At 40.9% G+C, this 15,645-nt stretch overlaps 1 protein-coding gene across 1 annotated transcript in view; it reads left to right on the forward strand.

Annotated features, from left to right (window-relative positions):
• TEX10 (testis expressed 10) overlaps positions 1-15,645 on the forward strand; it is a 46,174-nt gene that overhangs the window by 28,294 nt on the left and 2,235 nt on the right. The window contains exons 10-13 of the mRNA XM_010015848.1: positions 1,673-1,761; positions 2,958-3,091; positions 13,523-13,603; positions 15,044-15,225. Coding sequence (XP_010014150.1) covers positions 1,673-1,761; positions 2,958-3,091; positions 13,523-13,603; positions 15,044-15,225 — 486 coding nt within the window. The remainder of the gene's footprint in view (positions 1-1,672; positions 1,762-2,957; positions 3,092-13,522; positions 13,604-15,043; positions 15,226-15,645) is intronic.

Here is a 15,645-nt window from a genome sequence, read left to right on the forward strand (position 1 = left end):
CTTCCTGACTTAGTTATGTATGCTATATGCTCTTTGTGCTATAATGGATCAGACTGGGACCTCCTTGGAAGGACAGAAGAAGGTTCCTTCTCCTGGAAGAAGACTAGTGGCCATGGCCAAGGGATTAGTTTCTGGAGAATTCAGTGTTTGTAGCCAAGTGGCAGGCTTACGCACAGAGAGAGACTGCAGGTTAAGAAAAGGAAGCAGTGAGCCAGGCCGTGAGGAGGACTGAAGGCCTTCTGGGAACTAGAAAGTACCATGCAGAGCTGCCTGCACTGCAGAGTCACTAGGTCACCTGAAATATGCCTGGAAATAAGGATTTGCCATTAAAGATACAGTGTGAAGTGGGAGCTTTATTTAATAAAGCCTTTCTTTGTTCTCCCCCTTTCCCCCTTAGAATTAATTATCCCACATGATAGTCTGATTAAGTCCTGATTTTTTTTTTTCTTTGATTTAAAGGAATTCTGAAATTCTTTTTCTTTTTTCTTTCGAGTAGCTCCAGACATGCATATTCTAGCTGTCATTATTGTGGATGGATTTTCATGGGGTGGCAAAATTTATATGCCTGACACGAGGTATTCCAAATCTGATTTTTTTTGATCCCAAAACATGGAGCTGTAAAAAAATTTCTGCAAAACAAGCTTTCCAGAATTTTGTTACCCATGAGTTAAGCCATTTGGCTGTTAGTGGAGAGGAATTGGGGAAAAAAGTGATCTGAGGCAGATAGTTGGCTTGGAAAATTGCATTCATAAGCTCTGAAGTTTCGCAAGACTGTAAGAGCAGAAAGCAGCAATCTCTTACAGCAAAGATCCATAGTCTGCAGTGCAAGTGCCAAGAGCAGCCTATAAGTAAATCTGAATAATATGCATTTTGCATAATGTGATGTAGTTCTGAACTGCAGCCTTTTGAGGAAAGTATGTGTGAGGTGTACGTGTTCCCAGCTCCTGGCTTTCTCCTGGCTTTCTCCTGGTTCTACACCAGTACACAGGCAAGACACTGCTGTTAGGTGGTCAGCGGTGTATATTTGCTTCTAGTTTCCATTGCTGCTAATTTGAGAAACAAAATGCTCCATTTCTTACAGATTGCTCCTAGAAAGGGAAGTGTCTGACAGCTTTGGTAATGGGTTTGCTCTGGTCTTTGCATATTGCTCCTTTTTGTGTTCTAAATCTCAAAGCAAGTTTTTAATTTAGTCCTGTGTTTAACAGCTTTAGCTACTCTGAAATAGATGCTGAGACTGTTTTTAAATGGGATCTATTGTTCATGTAAAGAGCTGTGTTAAAAATAGTGCATATAATTAAAAATACAGCCCAGCTTTGTAATATAATGACTTCTACCAGATAAGGGAAATGAAACTAATATAATTTATGGTATGTTGGCTGTTCTCACTATATTAAAGGTTATACTAGTACTTCTGAGAAGTTGCTATCTCAGTAATTTAATCAACTTAACAACCTAAGCCCATGTAAGGTTACAAAGTTCAGTTATCACTTGTCTTGAAAAGAGCAAGTTCTGGTTTTGAAGCTATTTAAAATGCTGTTCTAACAGCAGCAGTTAGAAACAGCAATGCTAAAATTAACAATTTAGTCATGCTAATTGATTGTATTGTGCAGGTAGGTTGTGAATTCTTAATTATATGGTTTTTAATAAACTATCTGCTGTTGGTTTTGTGTAGATCATCCTTTGCAGGCTGGAAGTGCCAAGTGCAGGATAATTCAGTGAATGATGTGGACTATTTCAGCTTCTTGTTTTCAACCCTTATAGGTAATCCATGTGAATGTCATAATTCAGAATTAACAAACTGAAATTTGCTTTGATAGTCAATTACTGGATTTAATGTAGAATAAATGATGCAGTAAGTACTTCCTGAAAATAATTCTAATCTTCCTATGTATTTTTGATGTGAGATACCCTTTTTTTCTCTTAGTCTGATTTTTGACACCCTGTTTTTCCACTTTGCCATTTGGGCTGAATATTTGCATACTTCTTTTCTTCATTCTAGCAACTTTCTTTGGCAAGTATGAGGAAAACCTAAATTCAGCATATGACACAAGGATTTTTTTCTCTAGATTTAGGTAAATGGCTTTTATTGGCTCCTAACAATACAAGCGAGTGCCTCTGGGATTTCCTGTGGACACGCTCACGCTATTAAAACCATTCCATCGGAATAAAGTAGTCAGAATACGTTGTAGTGAGCTGCCCAAGGCCAGCATGTGAGCAGGATTACTTCTGCTACTATATTCTGACTCAGATATAAAAATAGTTGTACTCTGTGGTGATGCAACTTTGGGAAATTACAGTGGTTAAAATGACATAATATTGCTGAGAAGTATCTTCCAGCAATTTCTGCTGTGGTAAAAAGAAAGTGTCTTTTCTTCATCACCTCAGTCATTCATAATGTTCAGCTACTTTGTTTTCAAAAATTAAGGTGTTTTTTCTTTCTTAAAACAGTGGAAAGGGTGCCGGACTGGTAACTGAGAAAATGAAAGCAAACCCAAAGTGTCTGTTTCGGAGCAGTAGTCCTGTTTTACTACAGCATCCAGTACCTGGCTAGAAATAATTAGCCAAATTAATTATTTTTTTAAACCCTGAGGTTATGTTAGAAGGTTACGGAGTTACTGTGAAGATGTGGTGAACTGTCTTGTGTTATCCTGTCTTGCATATATACGTATATGTATGTATTAAAGATGCATACATTGAAAATAGCAGCATAACATTAGCCTCTTACAGGGTTTTTTTTTTCTATATGACATTACAGTTTAAATGGGTATGCCATTGATTTATTTCAGAAGCCAGACTTTGTATTTTGATATACCTCAGTTAAAATACCAAGCAAAAGTTTTTCATGAAAAGTGTTATATAAACGTAATTTGAAAGACAGTGTTTGTCAGTGATGCTGTTGAAGTAGAACAGTGCTTGGCTTGTTTTGTGATACTGTTGTACTGCTTCTTTTTCTCTAGGGTTTTCGAGAGAGGAGTTGACTAGTCTCCAGGGCATTAGAGGAAAACCACACATTAGCCAGTCACAGCTTTCACCTGTCCGTCTTTACCTAACTGATCTGGACCAGTTTTTACACCACTGGGCTGTGACAGAGGTAATACATCAACACTAATTCTAAATGACAGCATACAAACTGGGAGTGCTCTCCATCCCTTCTCTACAGATGCCTAAATCTTGTTGTGAGCTGAGTTGAAAAAAGAATGAAGAATATAATAGCTGTCAAAGAGCCAACGTTCTTCTACAGCCATCAGATAATATTTTGAAGGAAGCTGCTTTAAAAGGGGAATGTTCAGGCATGTAGTATGCAAAACAGTCCTCATGGAAAAATGGGTAGAAGCCTTGGTGGAGAATTCTGAAATACTAATAAGATTAAGACCAGCAATATGTTTTGACTTTCAAAAGTAAATTAATTGTAAAAATACTAATTATAAAGAGGTTTTTTGAGAGGAAAATCTACTGTTAATTGAAAAGGCCTTGGATTAAATGAGATATTAACTTGGAAGTAATAAGTTGGCATTGGTGATTATTTAGAATAACTTCTGGTGCTTATTTAATAAAAATTTCCTGGGATTAGAAACTTCACTGTGAATTTAGTCAGTGACAGTGAAGTAGTTTGGTTGTAGATAGCTTGTTTGTGCCTTTGGTTCCTGGTTGCAAGTTTGATTTACTTCTCCCACCGCAATCTTCCCAGTGTTTTGGTGCCATCAAGGAGAGTCAGTATTTTCTGAAGCTTGAAACTTGCTTTTGTTAAAGTACCTTTTTCTTGGGAAGGATCCGGAGTGCTCTCTCAGGTTCTCAGAACTGGATGACAGTCATTAGGCAAAGAGCTGGGTATCTCTGGGTAGTAATGAAAGAGGATTTGGACATCTATTAAGCATGCATAACTGCATACATAACTGCATTACTTCTGCAGTTATCTATGAGCCTGAAGTCTTTTCTGGAGACTAAGTTATGAAAGGGAGAATAGGAACAATAATCCCACATATCAAAAATCTGAAGAGTGATGAGACCTTCTAGACCCATCTCGTTTTTTAGACTCTTAACAAAAAGGGAGTTCTGGACTGCTGCTTACAACTCTTAAGCTTGAGAAGGAGATTTGAGGCTTCTCCTCACAAGCATGTTCATAGTTGGAGAGATGACCCAGTTCACTAGAAACTTTATCAGATGCACCTAGGATATGCTCAAGAATAATCAGCAAGGATTTATGAAGGACAGATTGTGCTCAACCAACCTGCTAGCCTTCTGCAACAAGGTGACCAGCTTGTGAGTGGGGGAGGAGCAGTTTATCTTGACTTGGGTAAGGTTTTTGATGCTGTATCCCGTAACATCCTTGTCAGCATGCTGACGAAGATAAATAGACAGGGAGGTGGATTGAAAGCTGCCTGAATGGCCAGGTCAAAGGGTTGTGATCAGTGGCGTGAAGTTCAGTTGGAGGCAAGTTGCTAGTGATGTAGGGATCAGTACTGGAGGCAGACCAAACAGCAACAAAGCCCTAAAACCCAGAGCAGTAGCCTCTGAGGAGAAGAAAACTGCCAACAGATCAGGGTCTTCTATGGTGTCTTGAAAGACAACGTCATAGAATCATAGAACAGTTAGGATTGGAAAGGACCTTAAGATCATCTAGTGCCAACCCCCCTGCCATGAGCAGGGACACCACACACTAAACTATGTTGCCCAAGGCTCTGTCCAGCCTGGCCTTAAATGCCTCCAGGGTTGGAGCATTCACAACTTCTAGGGCAACCTATTCCAGTGCCTCACCACCCTCACTGTGAAGAACTTCTTCCTTGTATCTAACCTAAATTTCCCCTGTTTAAGTTTAAACCCATTACCCCTTGTCCTACCACTAGAGTCCCTAATGAAGAGTCCCTCCCCAGCATCCTCGTAGGCCACCTTCAGATACTGGAAGGCTGCTCTGAGGTCTCCACACAGCCTTCTCTTCTCCAGGCTGAACAGCCCCAACTTTCTCAGCCTGTCTTCATACGGGAGGTGCTCCAGCCCCCTGATCATCCTCGTGGCCCTCCTCTGGACTTGCTCCAACAGCTCCATGTCCTTTTTATGTTGAGGACACCAGAACTGGACACAATACTCCAAGTGAGGTCTCACAAGAGCAGAGTAGAGGGGCAGGATCACCTACTTTGACCTGCTGGTCACGCTTCCTTTGATACAGCCCAGGATACAGTTGGCTTTCTGGGCTGCAAGCTCACACTGTCTGCTCATATGATGGCTCTACTTATGTGCATTGAGTTTGAGGGAGATAGGTTTGGAAACCACTTCCTTCCAAGTTAAAGGTGTGTCACAATTTTGGAATCAAGCTATATTTAGCCGTGTCAGAAAATTCCTTCTTTTAAATAAAGCAGTGCTACAGGAAATCATAAAATCCAGTTTGAATTAGTCATGCTTTTGGTGGAACTGAGTGGTGCAGCTTCTGGATGCTGAATCTTTCATGCTTCTCCTTACTGGATAAGGAAATCTATGGTGATGCCATAATAATAAGCAAAATATTTGTAGTAATTAAAAATACCTAGTAAGTGAGAACAGCCCTCTGTTAGCTGCAGAGCAGGCAGCATTCAAACCTCTACTTTAATTGCTCTTTTATGAGAGTTCTCACTGAGTAGTTGTAATTCAGGGTTTCCTTGTAATGGAAAAATATTTTATTGTAGATGAAAATAAATAAGGAATTGATGGAATTAGGATTTGACAGCCTCATTTCCTGTGAATAAATGAGGCTAGTGATCAGATTCCTACTACTATTAGTCTATCTATCTTCCTCTTTCTTCTCTTCCACCACTTGTTCTGTCTAAACCATTGGCTGGTGTGTGGCTGTCTGCTAAAAGAATAAAGTTGCAAATACTTGTGGCCCATAAATTCTATGAAAAGAAGCACGTAGAAGAAAAAACCCTCTTGATAAGCACAAGGCAGTTCCTAACTCTGTTCCCTCATCCTGCTTGGCAGCAGCAGCTGCCCAGCCTGCATGGGCATCACTCTGAACTGGGTTGTTGGGGGGTTTATGAGGCAGGAGCAGCTGGGATTACGGTGCTGAAGGAACAGAAGGGCAAGGGGTGAAGGGTCCCAGGCATGGCTCTAGGAGGCCATAGTTTGTTGGCTTTATTACTTGCTGCTTGGCTTTGTTTTCAAACCCAGAGGAAGGCAGTCCCAGCTGCCCGTCGCTAGCTAGCTATACCATGCCGTGAGTGGTGTGTATTTCTCATAGTTATGAACCATAAGAGGGAATATTAATGTATAACATATACGTGCCAGAGAACAAAGGTGTGCTTCTGGAGAAGGAGCTAGTTATCTAAAGGAAAAGAATAACTTGAGGCATTTTCAAGTAGCAGTTTGGACTTGAGTGTTCATATAACTAGTGCAGTTGGTATGGTAGGATGTGGCTAACCACAATTGTTGAAAAGGCCAGGCATGCATTTCTGGTAGGTATTAATTCTTTTAAGTGCTTTATAACAAAAACTGTTTTGAGGTGGATACTGCTTGTAACTTTTTTTTGATCTAGATAGTAGTAATTGGTATAGTGGAAATCTGAAGCCATGTTTGGGGTTTTTTTGTGGAAGCTTTTAGATACTGGTGATTTGTACTTAAGGAGCAATGCTGAAGTGTTCCTTTAAAAGCTATTTTGCATACCTGTAAAAGTTAATCTTCATATTTTGTTTAAAAGGTATGTTAAATGTGGAAAGCCGGGTTCCTTTTTTGGAGCAACTTCCACTTAAAATGACTTCTGCCTTATTAAAGCCAATTATTTAAAATCACACCCCTGTAGCTGAAATAAATGGGGCTCCAGAATAAATGGTTGCAGCCTTAGGGAAGAGGCTTTAGTCTTCGCTCATTTTAACTGTGCCTATAGTGTTTGTTGGTAATATTGTTCACTCCCCTGTAATTTAATTGCTTTGCCTGTATTGAGTGAAATGGCACTGACAGAAATGAACAGTTTAACAAGGTAACCATGTATACATGATAATTTCTGTTGTAATATTTGATGTGTGTGATGCTTGAACATCTTGGAGGGGGAAAGCAAACGATCATTTGAAGGTTCTGCTTGAAGTCAAGATTCTGGAGTTACGTTAAGCATATAGGTGACTTGAAGAAATAAAATACTTCTCAGAAATTGAAGATGTAAGAGCAAACACTAGGGAAGGTTAGCTGCTTTTAAAAGCACTCTTGAATTCAAAAACCTTGGGATTCATGTAATGCTGTAATTTGTGTCAAAACCTGAGAAGTCTTCTAAGTGAAATAGACTTGGGAAGGCTGTATCTGCACTGATGTGCTATGAAAAACTTACAACAAATCAATAAAGATAGCAAGTGAATGTATGTAAATTAGAAGTCTTCTAAAGATGTTTGTCATGAGAAGGAAGAAGTGGTGGTGCAGCACTGTAGCTTAACTTCAAGCAGAGATTAACACTTCCAAAAACCCACTAAAGTTTAAAAATTTAGATTTTGAGATTAAGATCCTGAAGATTTCAACTTACCTTTATTGAGATTTCCAGGTTAAATTTACACTGGGGAGAAAAAGCACCTGAGGGTAAACAGTATCCTTTCTAAACTAGAAATGTGCTAAAATTGTTAACCTCTTTAGGGAGGATTAAAAAATTCTGTATAGACCTGTTAGTGTTTTGTAAAACTACATCATAGCCAAGATTCATATTTAGAAAGGAGAATATTTCTTCTTGAAAAAGAATGCGAATTCCAAAGAAACAGAAGAGAGATTATTTAATTTAATGCTTCCTAAGATGAATAAGGCTCGCTTTCAAAGGTCTTTTCCATCATTTTCTTAAGACATAAAACTTAAATAAATAAATGCATGACACCGTGTCCACCCCACAAAAAAACACCTCTAACCCAAACCAAAACCCCTCCAAACAACCTAATAAAACCTAAACATCAAAATACAAACTCCCAAGAAACTTAACCCGATCTTCCATTGTATCTTCTGTATCTTGTGACATAGCTGGGAGCTCACGTGTCACTGTGTGTAACTGATGTGAATTAACATCTCCACAGTTACTGTATGTTATGCTGTATATTCACGTTTTGGCTGTGATACCTAAACTAAATTTGCTTTAAAAGACAGGCTTTGTGGGACAAGAGCTAGCTTCCTAAGTGTACAGTTTTCTGTGTTTTCAAGTCCTTTTGTCTGGGGAACAGGCAGGCAGGTGAATTTGGAGACTTGTACATGAGATGTTCCTTTGACTGTCCTGCACATGGTCTGATGAGGAGGCATCCACGAGGGTGATGGTGATATTTTATAGCCATAAGGAAGCTGGAGGGCTGTTAAAGAAGGGCTTCTTATGGCTGCCAGAGGATGAAACAAAAGCTGCTTGGGTAGCAAAGCTATTTCATGGCATTGTTTCTTTGAATTTTGTTAGTAAGATGGCTCTGAGAAGAGAACCACTCCTTTGCTGTTTTCCAGGTACAGCTTCGTCTGCTCCTGGATAGCACATTAGCTGTTGAGCATTGTACCTTATTTTGCAGACAGAAGAAGACTGTTTCCAGAAAAGCCTGATGCTTTGTTAGACACTAGGATTGTCTCTAGCACATGGTTCTCTACCCCTGGCACCAAATCTTGCTACTACTCGGGTTTAAACACATGATCAGACTGTTGCACAGGAGGTGAGCAGCAGTGGTGATTGCCACTCCTGTATGTGTCCAGTAGCAAATAAAGATAACTTCACTTGGTTTAGTTGACTATTGATGTAGGTTTAATGTCACACTGCTTGACACAGCCAAGGAGTCTGCAGATAGGCAATCAGCACAGTTCAGCAATTGCAAGATAAGTCTGTATGCTGCAGTTACCCTGTTTCTGAGCCAGCAGTTGGACATTGACTGTGCCTCATAATCCTCAGTCATTGGAAATACATACTCTATCACAATGAAAGACACAATATATGTTCTTAAGCATTTTTAATTCTTTATCAAGTTTCTGTATTCCCGTCTTGCTGCCCTGAATGTAAAATAAGACCCATAGTAGGTTTTTTTCCCCCCTGTTGCCCACCTCTGCAACGTTCTGCAGACTCTGTTCCTCTGTCTTGCCTTTTCACTTAACCCAGATTTTGGTTTGGTTTATTGTTACTGTGTGTGGGTTTCAGGTGGGGGTTTCTGTGGTGGTGTTTTCTTGTCTTTTTTTTTTTTTTCTGGACTCAGTGAATCAGGAATACCTTTCACATCCGCCCCTGTGAGCTTAGCCAAGGCAGACGAACAAAGATCTCTTCTTGTACGCAGCTTTCTCAACAACTCAGGGCACTGTTAATATTGCCCTGTCAAATCAATTTATTTCAGGAGGAGAAGCAGCACCTGTCAAGGGAGTACACTGTCTGATAAGCGAGGGTGCTTCGGGGGAAGCTGGCCAAGCTTCAGACGACAAGCTTCATTGCCTGCCCCACCACCTGAAAACTTCTCATTTTCTCCGCGCCGCAGTAGCATGTTACACTGGATAGAGCCCTGCTCAAAGCAGTCATTTCACAAGGGCTTTGGAACTGACTGCGGAACAGCCTGTTACATTTCAGTTACCCGTGTTTGAGGTGGATGTTGATGTGAACTGAGAAATACAAAGTTAGGATGTAGTGTCTGGTGTGTGCCAGCTTTTCTAATAGAATCTCTTCTCTTGGAGTCAGAGCTGTCTTTGGTCTGACTCCACTGAGTGGCTTGCTAAAATACTTGATCCATTATCCTTCCTGCTTGCTCCGTCCTCACACTTGTGTGTGTCTTCAGAGGAAGGCGAGATTTTTCTTTGTAAAAGAGTGCTTTGCAGTGTGATTAAGTTTGAAATAATACGCAGATTTCCCCTGGAGAGTTACTGATAAAATATTTCCCTCAAGGCTTTTGGAGTTGAGATTCTGTCACGCTATGGGAACGAAGCATTGAGTGATTTAGGGAGTGAGAACAGTTAAATAATGACAAAACATTACTCTTGGTTCATCATTTGTGCGTGTTCCTGTTGCCATGAGAGCACAGACTGAGACCTCGGCTTCCTCAGGTCACCCCAACTCCACCATTTGGAGTTGAGAGCATCTTAACAGATAAGCAGTTTAAAACTGATGGATTCCTCTGATTGTATGTTAGAGCTGAGGAAAGCCTGTTTCAGACTGGATTAAGAGTCAGTTAGAGTCAGTCTCAGCAGTAAAAATGCTTTTAACTAGACTAGAGTAAAATACTCTGTGGTTTCAGTATCTCCAGAAAGCCCCAGGCAATGCTCCTGGGCTGCCTTCCCAGCCTTTTGGGTTTTATTCCCATTTTATCTGGCTACTGTTGAAGTATGTCTTCAGTACGGCAGCCAGGGAGACCTGTGTAGTAATGATTTCCTGAAGCCCTAGTAGGGAACCTGCTGTTGTAGTTGTGTGGCTCATGGCTAGGATGGGTAGTTGAGCTTGTCTGATCAATAAGGTTTGGTTTGGATAACTGACAATGGATAACAGAGCCTGTAGTATTTGCTGCATAATGCTAATAGGTAATCCCTGTATTTAAGAGAATGCTTTTCTTTGGCTGAGTTTATTCAAGTGGACATCAACAAAATTAAGTTGATAACCCCAAAGACCCAAACCCTCTAAACCTGAACCAAACCTGTTATACTCGTCTCAAAAAGATATAAACCCCCTGCAGTCAGCAGTGGGGTCTCTGTCCATTCGCTTCAGGAATACTCTGAAACAAAACTACCCCTGGCTTCGGTCTAAACCCAGTTTGTGAGTGCACCAAAAATGTGATAAATGCTAATCAAATGTAAAGTAATGAATCAGCTGTGATATTTTATTATGGAAATTAAACCTCATGCAAACCCTTGCCTCAGGAAAAGGAGTTGTCAGGAAAAATACTAATTTTCATGTGATAATTAAGTTTTCTTTGCTTTTCATTTCCATGTCTAATAACATTTCAGTTTCACTTTTTATAACAGGCATTTGTTACGAAAACCATTTCAAGCAGGATTTAATTTATGGAATTGAAAAGGATTGCCACTCCCACTTAATTGTAGGAAAATAGAAGTGGTTGTAGGCAATGGTTCTGCTATTTTGGGGGTCAGAAAGATCTGAGAGGTTGAAAAATTAACTTGCCAATGCACTTTACCACAGCCCTTCTAAGCAAGTGTGCTGCTCTCCAGTGGTACGATGCCTGTTCTCCTTGCCAGTTCTGGGAGAGCCTGAGTGTCAGTGAATTGTACCTGTTCTGAGATGCTCCTACAACTTGTCATTTCAAGGAGAACCTCAGTGGACTGGTAGGCCTGTTCTAGGGTAGTCCTAAGGGTGAAATAGTAATCATGGTTTTGTTAGTAATGAAACCGTAGTTTGCTGGGTGGGCCTGGTGGGTTTGCCTTCAATGTCTTTGGTACGCGTTGAATCACAAGGGATCTCTAGCATACTGTGCCTGGTGTCATGTGCTCGCAAGCATGTGGCATACCCTGTTTATAAACTTCCTAACCTCTGTCTTGTGAGCAACAAATGTCTCCTGCATTTCCCCTTTCTTGTCCATCCTTCCTAATTTCCACCTTATCTGCATTCCTAGCCAGCTGTGATCATCATTATTTTTTGTTGCTGTTTGGTTATATTTGTTCTCCTGCATGGTTTTAACCTCTCTGTTGTGTTTGTAAGTGATGATAATCTCTCTTCTCAGATGCAGTTGTGGCAGCCTAGGCAGGTTAAGCTCTTTCCGTTAACACCTGTAAGACACAATTTCTGTTCTTTGTGCATTTTATCTATGCTCATTAGGTTTGAATTTACCTTTCTTTTGCACAGCATGACAGAAATGAAGCAGTGTAGGCAGGGACCTACGGAGCGCAGTGTTGAACAGACGGTCGCTGTTCTGTCTGGTCACTTCCACCGTGATCATTTTTCCATCCTGAAGTGGCGTTTGCCCATTCCGTGGTTGGATCATCACCACCTTGTGGTCAGCTGTTACGCACAGCATTTTCTCCTCGGCTTTCAACTGTTAAATCTCCTAGCTGCAGGCACAAGTTTCCATTCGTCTCCAAGCGTGTGACCTCCTGCTTTTGATTCCCTGAATTTGTTCTGTATGTTACACGTCAGACCCGTGTGATCTTCTCTGTAGGTTAGTCCAGTCCTCCCGTCTTGGCAGGGTTTCTCAACTCTGATCTGTTCGTCAGACAACAGGTTTCATCAGTGTAGCCTTAACTTCTGTGTGTTACTCATTAAAATACTAGCTCAGATTGGTGTGAGAGTTCATCCTTGACATGACAATCCCCAGCAGTAACCTCTGCCTCAGCTTGACTTTATTCCTCAACACTGCGAACATGCAGATGCTTTGAGTGCTTTCCTTGGGAATATTCTAGAGTACTTAATATTTTATCATTTTCAAAGTGCAGCATGCAGCAGCACTACCAGATACAGGATGTAGGATACAGGTTTAGTAATATTATTTCATTAAATAAAGGTACAGTAACAAAAATAAGATTATTATTTGCCAATATCTTAAATTCTTCCCTCCCTCAAATGTCTGATCTTGCTGTTCTCTTTCCAGTTCCCTTAAGCACAAGTAGAAGGTTTGATTCCTCACGTATTGGTTCTTTCATCTTCCTTGTCCTTAGCAGGACACCACGACTGCTAATGGTCTGACAACACGCACTGTGCATGTTGCTTTCCAGAGGCTTCAGCTGGCACTCTGGGATAAGCAGGGAATGTGAACAGAGGGAGGTCATCCAGGATCTCTGACTAGTTCACAAATTATTGGAAGAGATGGGAAGGAAAAGAGGAACAGAGAAAGCCATCTGCTGAGGATTGTAGTACAGCTTGCTTAGCAGAGCTACTAGAGCTCTTGTTTCTTTATCCTATCTAGGAGCCATACAGCAATTCTTGGGGTCTTGGACAACTCTTTCCCTCTTCCCCTCCCCTGCCATTTTGGCCCATATATTTTTTTACTAAGAAATGAAGATCCGAGTCTTGGGTGTTGGTTTTGTTTTGTTTTTTAAAGTGCTCTTTCCATCACACCCCTGGGCAGCTAATACAGTTTGGAAGTGCCTGATTGTTATACAAGCACCAGTTTTTGGCAGTTCATAAACCACTATTTCCCTCCATAGTATTACATTTTGTATCATCTTTGAATGCAGCGTTCTTGGCAGTGTAGAGGAAAATAAGTTAGAAATGGATCTTTGCTACTTTCTTCTTCGTTGTGTTATTTTTCTGTCCTGTTTCATTGTGATTCCTCTGTTTCATGCTTGATAAAGTTACTTGTGAAATTGTTTCCTGAAGTTCTTCAACTCCAAGGAAAGGCACATGGGGGCTTGGTGTGGTGCTGTAACTGGATAGAATGTTTTTGGCCTTCTACTTCTAGCACATAGGTAAAATGAAGAAAGGCACTAACAAAAAAATTGATGGTGGAGGCTGTCCTCTCCTTAAACATGGAACAATTTATGTTGACAACGTTACTCTTATACACTGTAAAGAATCAGTACTTCGAGACAAAGCTGCTGTGTGTCCCCATAGGTATTTAGGTCTGTCAGCAAAGTGTGACAACACAGTGAATGACTGCTGGTTGCATTTAGAGTGCTTAAATATAACTTTGTTTTATTAAAACAGATGATCTGTCACAGCTTGTCCACTATACCTTCACAGAGTCAGTGTTTTGACATTCTCCAGACTGGCATCTGTAAATACCTGGTAAGCACCATTTTGTCTTTTGGGTTAACTTTCATGTGATAAATGTTGTAATGGTCTCTCCTCAAATACACTTACTCCATATACTTCGTGTATGATTTCAGCATTTGCAGAAGTTTTTGACAAGATTAGCAGAGTTTTAAAGGATGTCTAATAACTGTCAGCATCCAAACTTACATGGATTTTTTTTTCTCTGATCCGTGAGTAGTTCAGCTTGTTTTCAGGCCAGGACAGCCCTAAATGAAAGGCTTTGCTTTTGAAAAGAGCAACTAGCAGCCTTAGATGGGTTTCACAGTCTGTCTTCTCCTAATTCCAAACACTCCCTGAGCTGAGGGCAAAGCCAGAGCTGTGTAATGGAATTTGCAGTTACCTGTGATGCTGCCTGCCAAGGGGGGGACCTGTGTGTCCTGTCAGGATGGTTCTGTGAGCTAACAGGTGCCTGCAGCTCCCTGTATGGAGCCCTTCTGAAAAATCCCTAGAGCAAAGCTTCCATGGAGAGTGGCTTACCTTTAACTATAGTCAGGATTTTTGAGGGCGAGCATTGACTTAAAGCACAGCCTCCAGATCAGCTTATGCGTTCTGCTGCACTGTTCTGAGAGCAAACAGTTAAGTGGGTTTTTACAGTTGATGAGATTGCTGCCCAAGGTCTCTCACTGGATAATGACACCTTAGAGGGAAGACAGGCAACAGCCTGTGTGGGAACTTGAGCAGCCTCATCTACCTGATGTATATAAATTGAAATGTCTGTGTTCACATCATCTCCCAGACTTGCTGGCTGGCAAGTTTCAGCAGCAGCGTTGGCTGATCTGATCTTCAGGATGCTTCTTTGTATGCAGACATCCATCTACTCACTATCATAATTTCCTGTTTGTGGTTTGTCAGGAACATCGTTATTTGGTTTCATTATGTAGTGCTTGAGTGTCCTATAGTATTCAGCAGGGTTTTGGTGACAGTTGCAGTCCATGTTCTGTCACACAGGAATGCCATCCTTCTACCCCTGCAGCTGGGTGGTGCAGGGTCAGCTTGGGACAATGATCTGCATTTGTGGCCTTGAAATACCTAGTCTTATATTGGAAGTACTCAGAGGTTTGAACCCGTCATTGTTCTTTATCTTCTCCCTCTTACGAGTAATCACACTGTTGTGGTTTAACCCCAGCTGACAGCTAAGCCCCACGCAGCTGCTTGCTCACTCCCCGCAACAGGGTGGGGGAGAGAACTGGAAGAGTAAAAGTGAGAAAACTCGTGGGTTGACCTAAAGACATGGTTAATAGATAAAGAAAAAGCTGCAAGTGCAAACAGAGCAAACTGAGGAATTCATCCACTGCTCCCCATGCGCAGGCAGGGGTTGAGCCACCGCCAGGAAAGCTGTGCTCCATCCTAACCAGCAAAACCCCTTGTGTATGAAGTGATGAACTTCGGGTTTTTCTGTTTGTTTTAATGCAGGTTGGCTTGGTTGTAATACCCGATAGCACAGCTGGATCTGTTCTGTGTGCCATAAATAAGCTCTTGGATCAAGCTTGCATCCTGAGCGAAACCCTGCACAAGTTCTTAGCCTCTTGTTGTTACAGTCTCCTGTACTTCCTGCTCACTTTAGACAAAGAGGATGCAGAACACTTACAGAAAAGGTAATGCTGCTTTTTGTCATCTCTGCCTTACAAGTATTTAGAGGTGTAAAATGAAAGGATACGCCCTCTCATCCCCCCAGGTTTTCTGCCATCTCTCTTTTGCTTGCTTCAAAACAGTACTTGGATTTAAGACAAACAGTTGCGAAGTTAGCTGGAATTACTTAAAACGGTAACTGAAGGAGGTTTCATCTCAAATTGTTCTAGTTAGATATCAGAACATCCTGACTTTAAGGTATAAATATCCACCTTTCTAATCTTTAGCTTTAGCCTTTAGTTTCATTAGATACATTGAAAAGCAACATGCCAGGGATTTGGCTTTGTTAGCTTGTACTCTTAACTGACTGGGTATTTCAGTTTTAACAAAACTTCTCAGGCATCGCCTTATAGATCGCAAATCCATTTGATTTAAAAACCCCAAAG

The sequence above is a fragment of the Nestor notabilis genome, unplaced genomic scaffold (assembly GCF_000696875.1).
Source record: "Nestor notabilis isolate BGI_N333 unplaced genomic scaffold, ASM69687v1 scaffold12440, whole genome shotgun sequence".
Taxonomy (NCBI): Eukaryota; Metazoa; Chordata; class Aves; order Psittaciformes; family Psittacidae; genus Nestor; species Nestor notabilis.